The 22,502-nt window shown below is 42.0% G+C and overlaps 1 protein-coding gene and 1 pseudogene across 1 annotated transcript in view; one reads left to right on the top strand and one right to left on the bottom strand.

Annotated features, from left to right (window-relative positions):
- Positions 1–2,946: 2,946 nt before the first annotated feature.
- Sec63 (SEC63 homolog, protein translocation regulator) overlaps positions 2,947–22,502 on the top strand; it is a 77,783-nt gene continuing 58,227 nt past the window's right edge. The window contains exon 1 of the mRNA XM_036168868.1: positions 2,947–3,193. Within this exon, the coding sequence (XP_036024761.1) occupies positions 3,070–3,193 (124 nt within the window). The 5' untranslated portion in view covers positions 2,947–3,069. The remainder of the gene's footprint in view (positions 3,194–22,502) is intronic.
- On the bottom strand, positions 9,998–19,025 carry LOC118570634 (annotated as a pseudogene).

Below are 22,502 nucleotides of genomic sequence, written 5' to 3'. Positions count from 1 at the left end.
ACTGTTATAAAGCTGCTATTGAAAAACAGTTCAAAGAGGAGATTTCTGTTGTTATTATTTGATTTTATTGTGACATGGTTGCTCTATGTAGCCCTGGCTGTCCTAGAAATTGTTATGTAGACCATGCTGTCCTGAAACTCACAGAGATCTGCCTGCGCCTGTTTCCAGAGTGCTGGGATGAAAGGCGTGCATCACCGTGACAGGCTGGAGTTATTTATGATCAATAATTTATTTTGTCGTAAGATTATAAAACTGATGTATTAATCTTTGCATAAATGCTGAGTTAAACATAATTTGAGTCATAAAAAATCCAGTTCAACATTTTGAAAACCTGTAAGCACTTCACAAGAGATTCAGCCTCAGGAAGAAAAATACTATGTACTTCAGCTGAGCTGAGTTTGTGAGTGGTGTAGTTTTTCAGTAAGGCAAATTGTTCATTGGGCTGTCAATGTGTTGCCAGCATGTGGGGATGCAAATAAAGAAGATATAGCTCCCCATTGTCATGCCCCTACCACCCCTAGCAACCTGAGAAGCTCCCCTAGAGTTTTAGGGACCTTGACTCAGGCTGACCCAGGATTCATGGCTTTGGCATTCAAAAGAATTCCAGGACTGAACAGTTTATGAAGAGAGTCAATACTATAGTCATAGAGACTTAACTTGAGGGTCAGGAGAGAGTGCTCGGAGCTGCATCGTGGCTGAGAGTAGGGGCGTGGGCCACTCAAAAACAACCAGACTGTTTTAGACAGTAGTCATACCTGAGGTTTTGCCAGAGTTTGAAGTTAGTATCTTACCACTGCATGGTTCCTGGGGGCACTTGGTGGTGTTATAGTCCATAAGGAACGTTTTTACCCACAGGGAAGTTGGATAGTCTTTCTGTAAGCCATTTTGCTTGAGATTCTCTGGCAAAGTCTGGGGAAAGGAATGAACCTGCCCAAGGTCGTACACACTCGGGCTTTAAGCTTGGGTAGTTGCTACTTTAACATAAAAATGTATGTATGGAAGGATTATTAACGCTAAGTCAGCATCCTATACAGCAAATAGTGTGTTGGAGTTCTTGTTTCTCACCTGGTGGCAGGCTTTTTTTTTTTTTTTTTTTTTTAATTTAATTTAACAGTTTTATTGTGTAGCCCAGGCTGTCCTGGAACTCACTATGCAGCCAGGCTGGCCTCAAACTCACAGAGATCTGCCTGTCTCTGCTGCCTGGAATGAAGGATTCTTTCCCCTCCTGTATCCCGAAAATCTGTCTATCTTACCTCAGGATGGTCACAGTTCTCTTCTGATTCATAGTCCAAACTTCTTTTCCATTCTAAGTTTCTCTCCTATAATAAAGTCCTTGGAAACTTTATATAGGGAAAAAAAACAAGGGAGAAAATGCAGAGAAATTTTCTATCAAAGTGGGATTTGAGAGGAAAGACAGAATACATATTCATAAGGGAAATACATAATCTAAGGGAAAGCATAACTCGTATAACTCATAACTGGTTTTGAGACATTAAATCAAAGAGGTTGTAGAACCAGATTTCTCCTCAGACAATGGAAGGCATATTGAAAAGCCATTTAGTTAATAGAGTGTAGTCTTAAAATACAGCAGAATGTTTGTAACTGGCACATTGCTTTTCTCTTTTGAAAGTAATTACACATCATTATCTTTTAATATTCACAGCAATCCTGTGAAAAATGCCCCATGTCCTCTCGGTCCACAGAGGGCAGCACAGACGCTGGGACCCACCCCGCTCAGGCCACCGCTGGACTTCCAAGGCATCCTTGCAAGATTAGAGCAGCGTCAAGCAGCTCAGCTGATTGCAGCTTCTGGGATCCTGTGGTCAAGAGCAGAGTGACTGTTGCTCAATTTTCTCACAGGCTGCAAGGGAGTGCCAGGCTCTTTGGGTTAGGAAATGCTGCAAGGTGGTCAAAGGCACAACCTGTTAAGACTTCAGAGCAATTTGGGTTGGGCTCCCCAAACCTTCTCTCATTGAGCATAACCTTTGGAAAACATTTTGAGCCTCAGCTTTTTCACAGGAATCGCATATTAGATATCTTGCATATCAGATATTTACATTACGATTCATAACAATAGCAAAATTAGTTATGAGGTAGCAACAGACTTTGCGGTTGGGGGTCACTACAACATGAGGAACTGTATTTAGAGGGCTGCAGCATTAGGAAGGTTGCGAACCACTGACGTATACATTCCTTTATTCCATGGGAGTTTTACTGACAGTTGAACAAATGACCGCTTGTGTCACAGAAAGCGTTCGTGAACTGGCAGCTCCAAATAAATACCTAAGCTTTGGAACACTCAGGAAACTACCTGTGCAGGTTTAGGGAATCTTTACCTGCAAAATGGGTTCAGCGTAGCCCGCAGTTTTCAAGTCGTAACCATTACTTTGCAAACAAAACGGTATACAATCATTCCTCTTTCCCTATTCTTTACGGCACTCGTTTCTACAGGGTTGTCTTGAAGGAGAGGATCAGAAGCAGGGAAAAGCGAGAGGGATGAGAGAGTGAGGCAGGGCAACCTCGCTCTGTTTGTAATAGATCAGGTTCCAGTTGCACCCAGGACGATCGCCCGCGCCCGCGCCCGCGCCCGCGCCCACCGCCCGGCCAGGGAAGCCTTCGTCCGAACCCCGCAGGCAGGCTCTGGGCATCTGGGAAAGGGCGCTGGGAAAGGGTGCCGGGAAGCAGGGGGCGGGGCCCTGGGGCGGGCCTATGGGGAGCTGGGGGCGGGGCCCCGTGGCTCGAGGGGCGGGGCCACGGGCGGGGCCCAACAGAGTTTCTCTGCTGCGCGCGCCACGTCTCCCTCTGCGAGCGTGTGGAGGAACCGGCCGGGGAGGGAATAGTGGGGCGGGGCGGGAACTAGCTCCTCTCGCGAGAGTTGGCGACGGCCGCGGCGGCGGCGGCAGCGGCGGCGGCGTGTCCGTGAGAGCGGCGTGGGGGCGGGGAGGAGAGGCGGCGGCGGCGGCGGCGGCGTCGGAGCTACGCCACACGGGGCCGGGGCGCCGGGAGCCGGAGCGCAGCGCGGGGTCGTGGCGGCGGCGGTGAGGGGAGCACGGCGGAGGAGGCGGAACCATGGCGGGCCAGCAGTTCCAGTACGATGACAGCGGGAACACCTTCTTCTACTTCCTCACCTCCTTCGTGGGGCTCATTGTGATCCCCGCCACCTACTACCTCTGGCCGCGAGACCAGAATGCGGGTGAGTCCCGTCGGCGGCCCGCTCCGCTCCCGGCCGGCCGCGCCGTCCCGCCCGCAGGCGCTGCCCCGCGTCCCGGTGACGCCGCCGGCGCGGCCCGGCCTGAGGCCCGCCGTCCGCGGGGCCCGAGCTCGCTCGGCGGCGATTCCCCGGGCCGATCGCCTGCGTGGTCCGCGGGAGTTTGGCTCGGACCCGCTCCGCATTGTTCTGGAAGTCCCTGGTCCGCTGCCTCTTTGTCTTGCCCGCCTCTGCCGTGTCGGGTGGTGTTTCTGGAGCGAGCGGCATGGCCGGGGAGGCTGGGGCTGGGGCTGGGGCTGGGGGGCGGGAGAAGAGTTGGCCGAGGGGGAGCCGGGGCGTGCGGGCACAACTCCGCGACCTCCGCTCCCGTCCCCCCTTCTTCCCTCTCTCCCATCGCCGTGTCTCTGCTGCAGCTGTTGTTACAGATGTTTGGGGGGCACCCCTGAGCTGGGTGGCATGTTTGGGACTCCCAAGTGAGCTCACCAGCCGCCCACCCTGTCACTTCCTCCCTTTTGCTTTTTCCATTTGTTCTCTCTCATCGTGGGGGCTGGAAGCGCTGCCGTTATTCCTTTTATAAAAGCGAAAATGGGTTTCTCTCCGTTTCCTTTGCTTTCCTCTGTGGAGTTTCCTGTTTACGACGGGCAAGTGCGCGAGGATGGAAGTTCATTGATCGGAGGAGGTGGTTAGTCGTGGGGTCGCTAGCCCATTTGCTTTTCGTTCTTCAGGCTTTTCACATTAAACACGGTGTCAGAGCGCAGCCCAGAGTAGTTTCACGGAATGTTAGGTGTATTGTAGTGCTGGATTCCGTCTTTACTAAGACATATGGCACGAGGTATTCTTAAAGCTGATGGCACTAAGTGCAAGCGCCTGATGGGTTATTTCTGGTGGTGTTAACCATAATTAATAGGTTTGGGGTCTAACAGCAGCGCTGATGGAAGGCTTTCTGTGTCTAAAGCTGCTTTTAGGTTGGGTGTGGTGATGATCAACGTTGTCTAGGTTGTGTACTGAACCTTGGGAAAAATTGTTACCAGTGAAACTCAGAACTTGTTACACTTTGATGAGAGATTTCCAGTGTCCTATAAAATTATTTAGTTATGCAATAGAACTAAAGTAATTTAGGATAAAGAGCAAGTAAGGATTGTATCTTTTTATGTTTGACAATAGTTTGAGTATCCATTACATGTAACAGTTTACCCTGGTTTCTCATTCAGGGCTGGTTTATGAAATTGTGTTTCAACTCTTTTGTTCTGTGTTTCTAAGTGCATTTAGATAGTGTGGGTGTTTGGATAGTGGTGTAATTACCTTTAAAGGTGTCCTAATACAGAAATGTTTTTTCTTGACTTGCACACCTAAGCCATTCTCTCAGGTTTTTAAGTTAAAGGGATCCATGCCCAGTGTGATGGCTCACAAATACTATCCCAGGCTTTTGAGAGTTCAAGGCCACTGGCACCGGCTACATAGTGAGTTCAAAGCCTGGCAACATGCGGCCTTGCCTCAAAAATAAGCCAGCAAAATGGCCTAACAGGTAAAGGCCCTTGCCTCAAAGCCAGGCAGCTTGATTCAGGCCCCTGGAACCAAAGGGTCAAAGGGAAAAACTGACTTGGAGACTAGTCCTCTGACCTCCACAGGAGGGCTGTAGGCCCCTGTAGGCACCACACTGTGTGACTGAAAAAATAAGAAACAAAAACAGCGGTGGTAGGTATACTTTTCAGTATTGTAGTTTATGTGCACTTGTCACCTACTTGTCTGGTTGGTTGTGTAGAAGACAAATGGGCATTGGGACAGTAGATAGATTGGTTGAATTTTATCAGGAGCTGCTTTGATTTCAGAAACTCTGCTTCATGGAAGTTAAGACTGTGTATTTTTGAAAATTGAAAGTGAATTTTTAATGGTAGTTTTGGGCCACAAAATTTGTTTGATAACAAATCATGCAAGATGTATTTGTGCCTTTTCCTTAGGGGAGGGTCTTTGGAGAAGTGCTAGTAGTATAGTGGAAGGAATTAATTTTGACTGGACAAATCTTGACTTCCCAATTGTAGAGGAACTCTGTATGGTGGTAGAAGCCTTTAATCTCAGTACTTGGGAGGCACAGGCAGGCAGAACTCTGAGAGTTAGAGGCCAGTTAGGGTTACACAGTGAAGGACTTTGTCTCTAATGTAACCAGAACAATGGGGTGAGGTAAGAACTATCATCATTGTCCTCAGTTCACTGATGAGAGACCCTGGAGGTTGGGTAAGTTTCCTGTATGGCAGAGACTACATTAGAACACTGTTAGCTTCAAAGCCCTTTGTTTCCATATTGTTAGATTAGAAAGATACAGGAACTCTGTTGTACTTTGTTTCTTCTTTCCACCTGGCTCTCTGCTTCAGGGTTGCCTTAGTACATACACAGCTGTTGATGTATTTGTTTAGTCTTGCCCCAAACTCATTGTGGAAGTGAAGGATGCTTCAGTGCTATTCTAATCATTAAGAGACTCGTGCTCATCATTGCTTTTTCCTGGGTTTACTGTTACTTATGCTATTTCTTTAGAACTGCAGTGATGGTAAAAGGATGCTTTCCTGATTGGGACCCCTCCTTCAGTTCACTTGCAAGGTCTTGACTATCAGAAGTCTTGAGTTACAGGTTCATCCAAAGCCCCTGAAAAAGAAAGGTTTTCAGACATGTTCATAGCAAAATAAGTTGCTCATTTGTTGTTGTGTGGCTGCTTTTATAGCTTTTGCGTGACCATCTCATTTAGAAAATAGTCTTATTTTCCTTTTGGAATATTAATGTCCTTGGCTATTAGTAATGTGCATGTGTTTTTAAATTCATTTTCTTTTATTTGGTGTATATGTTTGTAGGCAGAGGAAAACTGGAGTCAGTTTACTCTGTGGGTTCTGAGGCTTGAACTAAGAGTGTCAGGGATGGCCGCAATCTCCTTTCCCTCCGGAAGCCATCTCATCTTCCCTCCATGTTAATTTTGTTGTTGTTTTGTTTTTTCCTCTGTGTAACCCTGGAACTCCCTCTGTAGACCAGGCTGGCCTCAACTTTCAGAGCCTGCCTCTGCCTCGAGCCCTGGGATTAAAGGCATGTGCCATCATTGCCTGGCTCTATGTTAATTTTTTAAAAATTTAAAATATGCATGTGAGGCTTTCAGTCTGAAAGTTCACAGTTGTTTCTGCTTGGCTTTCTTGGAATTCTTGAGCTCTTGAATACACTGTAGAATGTAGTGCCATTTCACAGACTTTGAAATTTAGGGTTTGGGAAAAAAGAAATAGCTTAGTCTTTGCCATATTTGATATGCTAATTGACTCACTCTCTAAACTTTATTAGTGGAATCTTTTTGCCCTGAGTTTAGTCTTTTTTGTTGGGCTAAGTATACTTACTTAATTTATACCCTTTTTAGTAGTGAAAGTCTTCTTGGCTCTATGAAAATTGGTGAAATAAAATGGATCTGTGTGAAAAAGTAATGACATGGATAGCTTAGATTTCCTTGTAACAGTGGTTCTCAGCAGAGGCTACAAGTAAAATTACTTAGGGAGCTTATACACACAGGTGTCTCTAGAGACTCTCATCTAATCAGTCTAGAGTGAGTGCTACATATTGATATTTTATAACAAAAGGTCTAAATTGTAGGTAAGTCGGAGAGGACTGCTTGGAGAACCTTCTTGGGATGGCTTTTGTTAGAGTTATTTTGGGTGGTAGTTTTGGTATGTGCTTTTTGCTAAAAAACAACCCCTCCCAAACAAACCAAACCAACTAAACAGAACAGAACAGAACAGAAAAACAGAAATAGAACCAGAGAGTTGGCACAGTGGGTAAAAGCAGTTTCCCTATAAACCTGACCACCTGAGTTGGATCCTGGACCCCATTGGGAGAACCAAGACTAGAAACTTGTTCTTTAACCTCAAGCAGACACTGGCATGCATACACACCACCACCACCATTAAAACAAAGTGTCCTAGCCTTTGTGATTTAGAATCTCTTTAAAATATCACTTAATAAAGTTCTGGAAGTTGAAAGTAAAAATTTTTGTCAAGACAACTCAAATTTTGTTTTTTTTAAATGTATGTGTCTGAGTGTTTTTGCCTACATGTCTGTGGGTATACCATGATAGCCTTGTGCCTGAGGAGGTCAGAAGGTGGCATCAGATTCCCTGGAAGTCAAGATCTAGAGTTATGTATGGTTGTGAGCCACTATGGGGGTGCTGGGAACAGAACTCAGGTCCTCAGCGAGAGCAGCAAGTGCTCCCTTAACTTCCGAGCCATCCATCCTTCCATCCCCAAAGACAACTTTAAATGGAGTTTATAACCAGTTTATTGTAGTTATCCATTAATAGATTCCAAAGTAGTTACCATTATGCTGTGATTGGAGTCTTTGTAGTTTATCTGTTCTTAAGATTCTGAAATAATTGTAGTTACCTCAGCCACTTCCTATCTTCGTTTTCCCATAAATACTGCACTGTGACTTGATGTGCACTGCCCTCTTTCTTCTTTCTGGTTTACGTTTTTATAATTAAACACATTTTTTTTTTTTTTTTTTTTTTGGACTCCTGATTGCTGTGATCAAAGGCATGTGCCACCACCCATACCCAGCCTATTTATTTATCCTTTAAAAAGATTTATTTTGTTATTTTTTTAAATTGTGTGTGTGTGTTGTGAGGGGAGGGTAGTATGTATATGTGAGTGTGATTTCCTATGGAGTCCAGAAGAGTTACCAGGTAGTGGTGATGGGAACCAATGAAGTCCTCTGGAAGAGTGCACATACTCCTAACTGCTGTGCCATCTTTCCAACCCCAGTGTTTGTTACAGAGTTTTTGATTCCTTGACCTTTTTCACAACTGGCTGATTTTGAAATCTGGCTTGGCAGATTCTTGTGCTTTTAGTAGTCAGGTGGTGTGTTTCAGCATGGTCATCTGTAAAATAGAGACAGAGAAGTTTCTTTATAGTATTAGAGTGGAGAGTCACCTGAGCTTTCTGTCAAGTGTTTAGAACAGTGGTACTATTAGCACACACTGTTTTGATTTGCTACTTAAGTCCTCAGCTTTCTTTTTTACTGTTTGAAGAGAGTAGTGAAGTGTTTTAAAAATTAATTTTATTTGCTTGTATTCTCTCATAGTATATAAGTCAGTCACCTCTTATTTGAGGGATATGAGTAAGTGTCCACTTTTGTCATTTAGCACTGGAGTAGGAAAGTCCTACTATAAAAAGTCTGTTCCCCCCTCCCCCCCAGACAGGGTTTCCCTGTGTAGCTTTGCGCCTTTCTTGGAACTCACTCTGTAGCCCAGGCTGGCCTCGAACTCACAAAGCTCCTCCTGCCTCTGCCTCCCGAGTGCTGGGATTACAGGCGTGCGCCACCACCGCCTGACTATAAAAAGTTTTTAACGTCTGAACTCTGAACTCCAAGCTTCATTTCCTAGGAGTGGAAATAATAACTTGCCATAAGGAATCAAGAAGTGATATGAGACTGACTTGTGGTGCACACCTGCTTTTGGGAGGCTGAGGCAAGAGGATTGTAAATTGCAGGTTATTTTGGGCTACTTAGTGAGACCTTATCTCAAAAACAGAAAACTCCAAGAACCAGGCCTCCTAAGAATGGTTTTAAGAAGAAAAAAAAAAAAGGTACATGTAAATATACCTATAAAATTAAAATAGAAATTCCTTCATTTGGCAAATAAAGTTTTCATTTTGTCTAGATGATAGATCAGATTTTTTTCTAGTATCCTTTTTTTTCTGAAGCTGCAAATAACCAGTGCAGAAAAGCACAAAGGGGGCCAGAGAGGTGGCTCTTCTGGGACCGGCTGTCAAGCCTGATTGCTTGGATTCCATATTTGGAACCCACGTGGTAGAAAGTTATTCGCTGAACTCCACATATGCACTGTGGTGTACACACACACTCACATACGCAATACAAGTTTTTAAACGGGGCAGTTATTGCAGAGGATCCCAGTTCAGTTCCCAGCACCCATAAACCACACATAACTAGCCCTAGAGGATCCAACACTCCCTGCTGGCCTCAAGGCCAGAAGTATATGTGCATGAATGAAAAAAATGAATGAGGATGTGGCACTCATCAATATGGTGGGGGAGAAGGTCTGTTGTAGATAAGGGGGAGAGCATAGTCAGAGGCATCTGCAAGGATCCACACTGAACCCTGTTGTGGGGAGGAGGGGTTAGAAAGGAAGAGAGGAGGGGGTTAAGAGAGGAACCTTGGACCAAGTAGCTAAGAGACCACCATAGCCAAAATGTCTGGGTTATGTAGGAATCAGAGAAGCTGGGGGAAGGACAGCCCAGCACTGGGGTGGAGAGTTTAGGGTAGGGGGCAGGTATGCCAGCCAGGATGGCTCTTAACAGGTACTGGTGATGCTGAGAGAGGCTGGCAAACATCATCCGGTTTGCTGTTAATAGGCACCTCAGCTAGCCATTTGGTTGAGTTTGAGACCCAGCACTGCATGTGCCCCCCAATAATAAACAGACCTTTAAAAACTAAAAAGCAGGAAGGAATGAATAGAAATTGATTTTTTTCCCTCTTACATGTGAAGATTTTTTTATTTTCATTCATCTTTAAGGTTTGCTGAGTTCTCTGATGTGTTGAGTTCATGTTCACAGTTCTATAAATTTTACTTCTGTTGTAATTTTACTTGTCAATGATTTTTAATGTCATCCCATATAGTCAGAGGAAAGATAATTTGATAATTTGTGGCCTAACTTATGGCCATTCCATAAAATATTCTGTACTGGGAGTCTGGATGTTTCTGCTGTTGGGGTAGTGTTTTGTGTATGACCGGGAGAGCTGGTTGGTAGTTGGTTTTTACATTGGGTCCTCTTTGTATTTAGCAGTAGGCTGTTCCAGAAACACCTGAAGAGTGACTTGCTCCAGGGATTTGGAGTAGTGCCTAAGGCCAAAATTGACAAGTTCATGACAGTTTAATTTGAAGTCATCTTCAGAAGATGTAAGCCTTGAAGACAGTTACGTGAGACAGATTCTGCCAGTGTAGTTGTTGTCTAGGTGTGGAAGACATTCCTGGTGCTTCTCCTTCCTCCCTCTCTGTGAGGATGATCTTAGATCGTCTTACTTGGGACAGTCCTCACTTGCCCCTCCAGGCCGAGTTACAGAACTGCAGCCTTTTTCATCCCCGATGTTTATTAGCTTTAAGGTGATGTATGCTTACTGCTCTTTGAATAGTACTTGGAAGAGATTTAAATATTATCTGTATGAGAAAACAGACCTCAAGCCATAGTCATTAGGTGTCAGATTGGATGTTGGAACCAAATTAGCCAAAGCTTCTCTTTTAGCTGCCACTTTGTACTCCTTTCTGTAATGAAGTAATATTACACATTTTATAATATCAAAAAAGCAACTGGAGTAGTTGTGTTAGGGGCTTGCGCAAGTGTTTCATGCAGAGAAGGTGACTTCAGATGGTTCTTGAAAAGAAGAAAGGCGTTCTGAAAGCAGGGAAAAGCTGCAGAAGCATGTAGTGTCTGTAAGTAAATGGCAGATTCGAAATGGGATTGGCACTTTGGACCAGTTGGCCATTTTGAGAAGTTTACTCTTTGTCCTATTATTAACCTAGAAAACAGTAGAACAATGACATTTGGCTGGTTTGGGTTTTTTAAACGTAGTAGAGGATGGGTTATGAGTTGGGGGAACTAGATGGAACTGCGAGTCTGTCTTAGCTTACTTCATTGAGATTAGAATTTACAAGTGTGACTAGATTAAAAGGATTCTGAGATAGCTTGGACTGTTTATTTCTTATGTATTTATTTCCCTTTTCTTGGATTTCTGGTCCCTTGGAAGTTATTTGATGATCAGCCTAGTTACAGTTTGGGAAGTGAGTGTAGTGAAAAGGATTGGGATGAACATTAAGAAAAAATGTCTGTGGGCATTTTGCTTGTGTGTAATGGTTATGTTTGGTGCTTCTGGAGCCAGAAGAGGTCATTGGATCCCCTGGAGCTAGAACTACAAATTGTTGTAACCAGGTCCTCAGACAGCAGCAAATGCTCTTACCTGCTGAGCCATCTCTCCAGCTTCCCAGTACCCCTTTTTAAAATGGCAAGTTTGGCTATCAGGCTTTGTTTTGTGACTGTTTGATTGTTTTTTTTTTTGTTTTTTTTTTTAAGATTTATTATGTATACAGTGTTCTATTTACATGCCTGAAGAGAGCACCAGATCTCATTACAGATGGTTGTGAGCCACCATGTGGTTGCTGGGAATTGAACTCAGGACCTCTGGAAGAACAGCCAGGGCTCTCAACCTCTGAGCCATCTCTCCAGCCCCCGACTGTTTGATTTTTTAATTAGAAAAAAAACCTGGTTGATAATTAGTTTTGTGTTCAAAGCAATTGTGGTTGCTGGGACTGGAACCCAGGTCCTTGATAAGAGGAACAGGTGTTCCTAACTGCGGGGCCATCTCTCCAGCCCCTCAAAGCAATATATTTTATGAAATGTATATACTTAATTTAGGGCATATAATCTTTTTAAGACTTTAGATCTTGAAGGGATATTAAAGATAGAAGAAACGTGACTGTTTAGGGAAAAAATTCTGTGTATTTTATTTTGACAGAAGGGGTTAGATACCAGGCATGTAGTCTATCTGCACAGAGGAAACCTCCTGGGAACTTGGCAGAATGAATTAGAGTACACCCAGGTTTTATAGATGTGACAGACATTTGTTTAGTAAGATATAAAATTGCTTTTATTTAAAGGTTAGGTTGCATACACACTTGATCTTGGGAGAACCTGAAAAGTTAAAGATTAGGTTAATTTTTTCCAATTAAAATTTGTTAAGATTATGTGTGTATGTGTGGGTTTATGCGTGTATATGAAGGGATCTTAGAAAGCCAGGTGAGGGTGTTTCCTTGGAGCTGCAGTTACAGGTGGTTTTGCACTGCCTAACACAAATGCTCATAACTACTGAGCCCTCCAGGGGCTTTTACCTTTCTCTTTATTTTTGAGGCAGTTTTATTATGTATCCTCGGCTGGCCTGGAACTCAAGAGACCCACCATTCTCTGCCACCTGAGTGCTGGGATTAAAGACATGCACCACCAAGCAAGAGTGTTTTCTCGGATATTTGTTCCCTAAGTAATACCTTTTATTCACTCACAAAGTTGTTACACACACACACAGACACACACCAACGAGAGAGAGAGAGAGAGAGAGAGAGAGAGAGAGAGAGAGAGAGAGAAAATGAGAGAACGAGAACTCTGAGTTCTCATCTCCATGCCCAGCCTTGAGATGTCACCTTAAAATTTTCCTGGGTTTAGCTGGGTGGTGGTGGTGGAGGAGATCTCATTGGTTCAAGACAGAAACACATGGCTTGATGGTGGTGGTGCACGCCTTTAATCCCAGCACTCAGGAGGCAGAAACAGGCGGATCTCTGAGTTTGAGGCCAGCCTTCTGTACTGCGTGAGTTCCTGGACAGTCAGGGCAACACAGAGAAACCCTGTCTTAAACAAATAGAAAACAAACAAAACAACACCACAATTTCCTGGGTCTAGTGAGATGGCTCCCTAAGCTCTATTATCTGAATTTGATTTCTCAACCCATATGCTAGAAGGCAAGAACTGAATTTTGCAGGTTGTCCTTCTACTTCACATGCTTGTTCATGTACCACTCCCTTCCATAAATAAAAATGTAAACAAAACCAAATCCCCCAGAAAACCAAAAACCATTTCCCATCATTACCAGACTCTTTATCAGTAAGAAATGTTGTACCATCCATTCCAAGGCCACATTGTTTATTTGAAAGTTCTTGATCATACTCTTGAAAAAGAAAATTCCTTACTGTTTGGAATTGTGTTTCTGTCATGGATGAAGAAATTTTCTCATACAGATTTCAAATCTTTCCAACTTTTGATTTTTTTCATGTAATTCAATCTAGTAGTTGTTGATTTCTCATTGGATAACATTAGTAGGTACAAAAAACAATTAAATGGTGAGTGCAATATATAGTCTTGTTTGAGTAACTTGCATGGGCTGTGGGAGGATTAGAATTAGATGCTTAAATTCTTATATCCAGAGCACTCTACAGAGTGTAAGAGTGGAAACAAGTGCTGTGAAGGTTAGCTGGGTAAAGTATTTGCATCTAGTTGGTCATAGTGGCAAGCTAAAGGTTAGGAAAGTTTTAAATATTTAAATTTGCTTTTCAGATTTATTGTTGTGAATATGTGTATTGCCTGCATTTATGTATATGCACTGTGTGTGTGCCTGGTACCCAGGGAGGTCAGAAGAGAGCATTAGAGCTCTTGGAACTGGAGTTAGAAGCAGTTGTGAGCTGCTATGTGGGTGTTGGGAATCAAACCTGGGTCTGCTGGACTCCATCTCTCCAGCCCCCAGAGAAGGTTTTGGAAAGTAGGTAGGTTTATTTTGGGCAGGGTTTCACTATGCATACCAGGCTGGTCTTGACCTTGGGTAATTAATCCTGCCTCAGCATTAAGAATGCTGGGATTGGGGCTGGAGAGATGACCATTGGCTGCTCTTCCGAAGGACCCAGGTTTGATTCCCAGCACCCATATGGCAGCTCACAATCATCTGTAACTCTAGTTCCAGGGGATCTGATACTCTCTTCTAGCCTCTGCAGGCATCAGGATGCACATGGTACACAGACATACACACAGGCTTAACAAATAATAAAAGAGTAGTATGAGCAAAAGTATAGAAGTGGGGCAGCATGGGATGTGTTCAAAGGGCATATCAGATCAGCTGGAACCAGGGTTCATAAAGTGAAGAAGTGTGAGAAAATACAAGTGAGGTTATGCAACCCCTTTTTATGTCTAGCTGAAGAGTTTGTAAATCACTTTTGCAGCTGCACTATGTGCCAGTCAGTAGAATCTAAGGATTTAAGAAGCAGACAGGGAATAATGTGGTCTAGACGGTGGCGCCAGTAGGAATGTAAAGGACATGCTGCCTGAAGTACATACAACCTTTCTTCGTTTGAAATTCTTGTGTGGTAAATGCATATGATGCAAGCTTGTGTGTAATTCTGACTATCACTCTACTTGTAACCCTCCCCTTTTTCCCTTCTCCCTGTTCTTGTGTTAGTCTTGTTCCCCCTCCAGGATATCTGTCTCCTATAGTAGGATCACACAATCCTAGGTATTTTTGTGTCTGACTACTTCGTTTAAGCTTTCAAGTTTCCTGTATGTTCTAACATTATCAAAACTCAGTTGTTTTTATGGCAGAATAATATTCGAGCAGAATATTCCACATTTTTCATCTGTTAAAGAGCACATACAACTCTACTCTTAGATCACTGTGAATAGTGTTGCAGTGAGCACTGGTGTGTGCCAGGGTGTTTGGATTCTTATCATCTCTTCTGAGAATATTTTTTAGGTGTAGAATGTTGGGTCACATCCTAATCCTGTGTTTCTTTTGGAGGAACTGCCAGACTATTTTCCACACTGGCTGCATTGTTTTACAAATTCTTCCTAGCAGTTCTTACATAGTCTGACTAATGCTTGCTTTTTCTTTTTTCTTTTTTTGTAGTTGAAGTTATCTTAATGGACTTGAAGTGATATTGGTGTTTCCCTAATTCTCTATTTTGTTTGTTTGTTTGTTTGTTTGTTTGTTTGAGACAGGGTTTCTCTGTGTAGCCCTGGCTGTTCTGGAACTTATTCTGTAGACCAGGCTGGCCCCAAATTCAGAGATCTGCCTGCCTCCACCTGGGATTAAAGGTGTGTCCCACCACTGCCTGGCTCCTTAATTCTTTTTTTTTTTTTTTGAGCTGAAGATCGAACCCAGGGCCTTGTGCTTGCTAGGCAAGCGCTCTACCACTGAGCTAAATCCCCAACCCCTAATTCTTAATACTGAGAATTTTCTTTTTCCCTGGCATGTCATTTGTATGTCTTTGAAGAAATGTCTATTCAGGTCCTGTGCCCATCTTTTTTTTTTTTTTTTTTCTTGTTTCATTTGTAAGAATTATTTATGGGGGGTGGGGATTTAGCTCAGTGGTAGAGCACTTGCCTAGCAAGCAAAAGGCCCTGGGTTCGGTCCTCAGCTCTGGGGGAAAAAAAAAGAATTATTTATGTATTCTGGATACTACTCTTTTGTTAGATAAATAATTTGCAAGTCTTTTGTCCATTATCTCTTTACTTTCTTTCTTGTAATGCCCTTTAATGAACCCAAAATCAAAACGTTTTAATTTTGTTGAAGTCCAATTTCCTTTTGTTTGTTTATATTATTGGGAACATACCTAGGATTCTATTGCCAGTTTCAAGGCTATACAAATTTAATCATTTTTTCCCTAAGAAATTTAATGTTTTTAACTCTTTAAACTTTTGAATGTTTGGAACTGATTTCTGATTCAAAGTCAGATGAAAAATGAATTCCAGGTTTTTCTCTCACCACTCCCCTGCATTGTGTCTCTGGACTTCCCTGTAGCCCTGGGTCTGGACATGACCCTGTGCAGTGTGGTGCAGACTGCCTGAAACACCTCAGTTCATAGCCGCCCCTGTAAAGGTTCTGTTCTTAACTGTACATTGCAAGTTTTGTTCTTTATAGGTGCATGATGATTTCATAATGGAAAACAAAGACAGTATTTCTTACTGTCTTTCCTCAGAATATTAAATACAAAATTAGTATGTCTTTGCGTTGTATTGTTAGAATGTTTTTTAAAGATTTATTTATTTTTATATTGTATACATGAGTGCTTCTCTGCATATGTGTGTATGTATGTATGTTTGGTGCCTGTGGGGGCCAGAAGAGCATCAGATCCTCTGGACCTGGGGATCTGGAGTTCTGGGTGTTTGTGAACTACTATGTGGGTAGTAGTTCTTTGGGAAAGTAGCAAGAGCTCTTTTCTGCTAAGCCATCTCTCCAGCTTAGAATGTTTGATTTAAATTTTATTTTATTTTTATTTATTTATATAAGTGTGTGTGTGCCTCCGCAGAGGCCACAAGAGGGTGTCTGATCCCCTGGAGCTAGAGTTGGATGTAGTTGTGAGCAGCCTGATGTGGGTGCAGGAATTGAACTCAGGTCTGCTGCAAGAGCAGGCAGGACTCTTAACCATGGAGCCATCTTTTCTGTTCCTAGAATGTTTGAATTTTAAAGTCACTGAGTTTAAAAACTCAAGTTGACTTGAGTTTCATTTGAAAAAAATAATCATTAAATTTTGGGTTGGAATTAGAACAGAATTTCCAATAATTTCTAAAATGTCCTTAAATATATATTTTGTAGTATATACTTATGCAGAGTGTGGTTATTGATATTATAACAATTTAGGATTTTGAGTAACATTGAGAATGCCGTATGTCCTGTAGTACTAAATATTCAGCCAAGACTAAAAATGAGCAAATCCATCTCATTAGTATGCAGATTGCTTTCTTTTTAAAGAAATGGTAAAAATGATATGTATACCAAGACTTATTTCCACTTCTATGATTTATCAATAAATGTTTGACTGGAGTACCTGTTTTACACACATACACCCAGTGTTGTGTGAACACTTCTTTGAGAAGGGGTCATGAGTTGATGAGACCTTGCCTCAGGGCCTTGTAAATCCCATTCTTTTCTAGTGGGGACTCTCCTCCCTTCCTTCCAGGGCACTGTTGGCTTTGCCTGCAGTGCGGTCCTCTGGGGGCCACACTACCTCGCCTCTGTCCCCATTCTCTTTGTTCAGAGGTCATCATCTTCACATCAGCTCCCTCCATCATTTTCCTCTGCTCTATTGACTTGCTGGTTGTTGTTATTCTTTCTCTCTTTCTTTCCTTTTTACCTTTCCTTTTCTTTCTTTTTTCTTTTTCTTTTTCTTTTTTTTCTTTTTCTTCTTCTTTTTTTTTTTGGAAACAGGGTTTCTCTGTGTAGTCCTGGCTGTCCCGAACTCACTGTGTTTCCCCGAATGCTGGGATCAAAGGTGTATACCACCACTGCCCAGCTAATGTTACTTCTTTGCTCCACTAGACTATATAGTGGGAGGGTTTGGGTTCTTATGTATCCCAGGAGAACTCTCAACTCTTCTAAGTAGTGGAGGATGTCTTTGAACTTCTTATCCTGCCTCTTCCTTCCACTGATCTATCTTCTTGTATAGTTCTTAGAAATGCTGTTACAGACATGTACCATTGTGCCTGGTTTATACAGTATGGAACTTAGGGCCTCATACATGCTGATCAAGCATTCTACCAACTGAGCTACACATCTGGATAAGAGTGTTTTTGTTGTTGTTTTGGTTGCATCTCCAGTGTCCAGAAAGGTCTTGGTACATAGTAGATGTTCTTTCTAAGCATTATTGTATAAAAGAGTTTATAATTTTCTACAGATATTCATATAATACTTAATATACTCCAGGTAGATGTAAAGAGGAAAGGTATTTATTAATGGGTAAGATAGATTTTTTCAGCCTTCAACAACCTTGAGTGTAGAAGAGTCAAAATTGGCTTTAATACTAACACTGCTTAAGAGTAGTGGTTTCTGCCAGTCTGTGGTGGTACATACCTTTAATCCCAGCACTTGGGAGGCAGAGACAGGTAGATCTCAGTGATACTAGCCTAGCCAAAATACAAGTTCCAGGGCAGCCAGGGCTAAATGGTGAGACCCTATCTCCAAATCAATAAATTAATAAAATAAAATGAAAATAATGGTTGTTCCAGGGCTGCAGAGATGGTTCTGCAGTTAAGTGTGCTTGATGCTTTTGCAAGTTGGATTCCTAACATCTTATCCAGTAGCTCACAACCACTTGTTCCATGGGAGAAGGCTCATGCACTCATGTACGTACATACCTACACACAAATACACTTATTAAAAATAGTCTTTTAAAAAATGGTGGTTCATTCATGCTAGTGGACTTTTAATATGAGGATTCATGATTCTACTAACTATATATGGAAAATATAAAAATTGTGTCTGACCTTAACATGAATGTATTTTCTTTATTGTTTTTTATATAGCATAACGATTTTTTCCCAGTTTTTGTTTGTTTTATGTCAGGGTCTCATTAATTAGCCCAGGCTAAATACTTTGGAGACTGAAAGTCAAACAGCTTCAGACTGACTGATAGAGCCCATGGTAGGTGTCTTGAGTGTGTAATGGGGGATGGATCACATCTTGGAACTAGGGTCTCCCAGTAGGCTCAGCTTCTTCGATTCCATGTCACTTCCCAGGATTGCTGACTTGGAGATCAAGCTTCTGATTCTCCTGCCAAATTGAATTTGTTATCTGGCCTTTCTTCAGTCTTCAGCATAAACATTTTTTGCTGTTTTATTTCTAGTATATTTTTTTTTGGGGGGGGATAAACTTTGTTTCACTTAGCTTTCTTAGAGATTGCATCTAATCAGTTGTTTTAAATTATTTTTTGTTCCTAAATTTTATTTATGAATTCGTACAAAACATTCCAGACCAGTATGTCTTGGTTAATCTGGAAGTAACACAGCTAATAGTTCTCTTTGTTACTGCCAAAAATGAGCAACCAGTCTCAGAGACTGCTCTTCTTCAAAAAACTTTTTTTTTTTTTTTCAAGAAAGGGTTTCTCTGTGTAGCCCTGGTTGTCCTGGAACTGGCTTTGTAGCCCAGGCTGGCCTGGAACTCACAGCTCTGCCTGCCTCTGCCTCCTGAGCGCTAGGATTAAAGGTGTGCGCCACCATGCCTGGCCTTCAAATATATTTGGTGCAAATTTCATACACCTTTTGGAGAAAGGCACCTCAGAAGTGACAGCGAACTTGCTCTTCGTCTGTTGGATGGTCACAAGATTCCCAGCTTTCCTGTTCTCCTTCATGCTCTCCTGGAGGAATTATTTAAAATTGGCAACATTCATGATTCTGTCTTGTACAGGGTGTGTTCAGTCAAGGGTGAGCTTCAAAACCTTTTTTTTTGCCCCCCTCTTCACCACAAACTTTTTCACAGGTGCCATTGTGGCAGAGGAAGTAGAAAGAATGTTTTTATTCTTAAATATTTTGATTTCTTTATATTAATTTTCCACTTTGGAGATGCAGTCAGGGTAGGTATAGGAGAATTCATGAAAAGAGGGATATAGTCCGTTTCAGTTCTTTGAGAATTATCTGAACAGTCTAGGTATTCCTTTATTAGGGGGAGGCAGTATAATAAAAGGGTTAAATTTTCAGACGTGAATCTACACTTTTGCAGAAGTCCCATCTCTATTTCATAACAGTTATTTGGTGTTCTTTAGGAAAGTGCTGTAACTTGGGGCAAGTTCTTTAGTTTCCCTGAGCCTAAGTTTTTTTTTTTTTTTTTTGAGCTGAGGATTGAACCCAGGGCCTTGCGCTTGCTAGGCAAACGCTCTACCACTGAGCTAAATCCCCATCCAGTATTTTTTTTTAAATAATCAATATTATTTATTATTATTATTTTAAATAATAGTTACAGTAGTATATATCTATGTATTTAATGTTGTGTACTTCATTGAAAGATCTAAATGAACTAATTCATGTACTTAACAAATACTAAGTACCTATCACCTACCATGCTGGTAACAGAATATAGGGGTGAGCAATATATAGACAATATATAGATCCTTGTAATGATGGTTACTTCCTGGGAGTTTGGGGAATGAGAAATTGGTATACTACATGTAAACCATCAAAATGCCACATAATAATAAGTGCTGTGTTAGTTCACAGAGGCCTTCCTGAGAACATTCCCAATAGTTTTGAGCTGAATGACAAAAGGAACCTAGTCATTTAATGTTCTATGTTGGCTAGAGAAAGGTCTATTTTAGGCTGAGGGAATAATGTGTATGTAAGCTTTTGGGACAGAAAAGTATTTGACATGTTGTAAGAACAAAGGAGATTAAAGTGACAGGTCTGGCCCGTGAGGAGTCAGAGAGCTGGTCTCCTACGCAGGTGTGTCTCTAAGAAGTTTGGATTTATGTCATCGTAGGTGTAATAGGGAGCTACTGAAGAGTTTCAGGCAGGGAAGTGATAGAAGATCTGGTTTGCTATTTTTATTAAACAAGATTAGAAAATACTTTTATGTGTTGTGTTAGTGTATATCACGTTATGTGTGGGTGCCTTTGGAGGCTAGAAGAGGGCTTTGGCTCCCCAGAGCTGGAGTTCTAGGTAGTTGTGAACTGCTAGACACAAGTGCTGGGAAACTTAGTCATCTTGGGAGAGCAGTGAACACTTTTAACCACTGACCCATCTGTCCAGCCCTGGTTCTCCCTCCCTCCCTCCCCCTCTCTCTCTCCCCTCCCCCTCTCCTCTCCCCTCCTCCTCCTTCTCTCTCCCCCTCCCCCCTCTCTTTCTCTCTCTCTCTCTCTCTCTCTCTTTGTTGAGTTTTTTTGAGACAGGGTTTCTTTGTGTAGCCTCGGCTGGCTGTCCTAGAATTAGCTCTGTAGACCAGGCTGGCCTGGAACTCGGAGATCCTCCTGCTTCTGCCAACCAAGTGTTGGGATTGAAGGTGTGTGACACCACTGCCCAGCTTCTATTTCTTAATAAGATGAAAAAAAGAGTTTTGATCAGCTTGATTGCCCTTTCATATTTTCATATTTTCTTAAAATGTTTACTTTATAAATTTAGTTGTCTATAAAACCACATACTATAATACATTAAAATACAGTTTTATTCCCATACATTTCAAGAAGCAAGGTTTTTTGGTTTTGTTTTCAGATTTATTTCATGTTATGCTTACATGCATGCATATGCATATTATGTATATCTGGTTCTAATGGAGACCAGAAGAGGGTGCTGGATCATCTGGAACTGGAGTTATGGTTGGCTGTGAGCCACTATGTGGGTGCTGGGCATCGAACCTAGGTCTTCTGCAAGAGCAGCAAGTGCACTTAAGCTGCTGAGACATCTCTCTGACTTTTCAAGTGTCCTGTGTATTCAACGTTACTGTCAGCAAAGGTTGTTGTTGTTTGGTTGGTTTTTTATTTTTTTTTAATTTGTGTTATGTGTATGGGTGTTTTGCTGGCATGTATGTCTGCATTACATGCATTTCTGGTACTGGCAGAGACCAGAAGAGACCATTGGATACTTTGGAACTGGTGTTATAGATAGGTTATTTTTTGATCTTTGGGTGTTAGGAATTGAAGTGGGTCTTGTAGAAGAGCAGCCAGTGCTGCCCCCAGTCGAGGAGCCATCTCTCCAGCCCCAGTCTTTTGTTTTGTTTTAAAATCTTTCTATAGTGTCTAGGTTGACCTCCAACTCCTAGGTTTACAGGATCATTGTGTGTCTCAATCTCCTGGTTAATTAGGGGTATAAGCAATTGCCCTGGTGTCTGATTCATCAGAGCTATTTTAAGTCACCTAACAGTTTTTTGTTTGTTTGTTTTAGAATATATAGTCAGGCTTGTTGGCATATTATTGTAATCCTAGCATTTAGAAGGTAAAGACAGGACAATCAGGAGTTTGAGGCCAGTTTGGGGCTACCTGAGACCCTCTCTCATAGAGAAAACTATTTCATTTGTATTAGGGATATAGTACTTTTGGATTTGAATGTGATACTGGAAAATTTCCTTCGAATAGTAAATATTACATTGTAGTACATTAAGTATATGTTTTTGATCCTTATACTATAACTACACATTGTATTTTTAAAAAGATTTATTTGTGTGTTAGGTGCACATGTGTATGGGTGCTTACAGGAAAAAGTATTACATCTCCAGGAGCTGGAATGATAGGTCGTTGTGAGCACTGGGAACTGATCTCAGGTCCTCTGTTAGAGCTCAGCATTCGATGAGTTATCTCTCCAGCCCCAGTCATGGTATTTTAAAAGTGGTTTTTACAGAATTTGCTTACAGTGCCAACCAATACTTAGAGTTGAGGTTATACCCATAGAGATAATTATGTAATGTCTGTTATTGATTTGCCTTTAGGTGACATGCAAAAAGTGGCAGGCAAACTAGGATTATTCTGGGCTTTCTTCAGGCCTTTTGTTGTTACTGTTTGCTTATTGAATGTTTGAAAATGAGATTGTCTTTTTATCTGAAGGATATTTTTAGAGGATTGGAAAGAGATGATTGTTATTTCTTAAACCTTTGTTGGCTTTAAACCCAATTTTTCCTGTCCTCAATTTTCAAGCCATATCATTCATCTTTAATTTGATGAACCCTTTATGAGAAGGAGGGAATGAAATTGGAGGCAATTTTGTCTCCCAGATAGCATTTAACAATGTCTGGAGTTATCATCATAGTCTTCTTTGGCCTTCTCCTCCTCCTCTTCCTCTTTTTTCATCTTTTGTTTGTTTGTTTGAGACAGGGTTTCTCATGTAGTTTTAGTGCCTTTTCTGGAACTCACTCTGTAGACTAGGCTGGCCTCGAACTCACAGAGATCTGCCCCACTGGGATTAAAGGCATTCGCCACCACCGCCTGACTCACCTCCTTTTTATTTTATATGTTTGGGTGCTTTGCCTGTATGCATGTCAATGC

The sequence above is a fragment of the Onychomys torridus genome, chromosome 19, assembly GCF_903995425.1.
Source record: "Onychomys torridus chromosome 19, mOncTor1.1, whole genome shotgun sequence".
Taxonomy (NCBI): Eukaryota; Metazoa; Chordata; class Mammalia; order Rodentia; family Cricetidae; genus Onychomys; species Onychomys torridus.
Note: the sequence above shows the minus strand (reverse complement) of the source record. Positions and strands in the feature narration are given on the sequence as shown.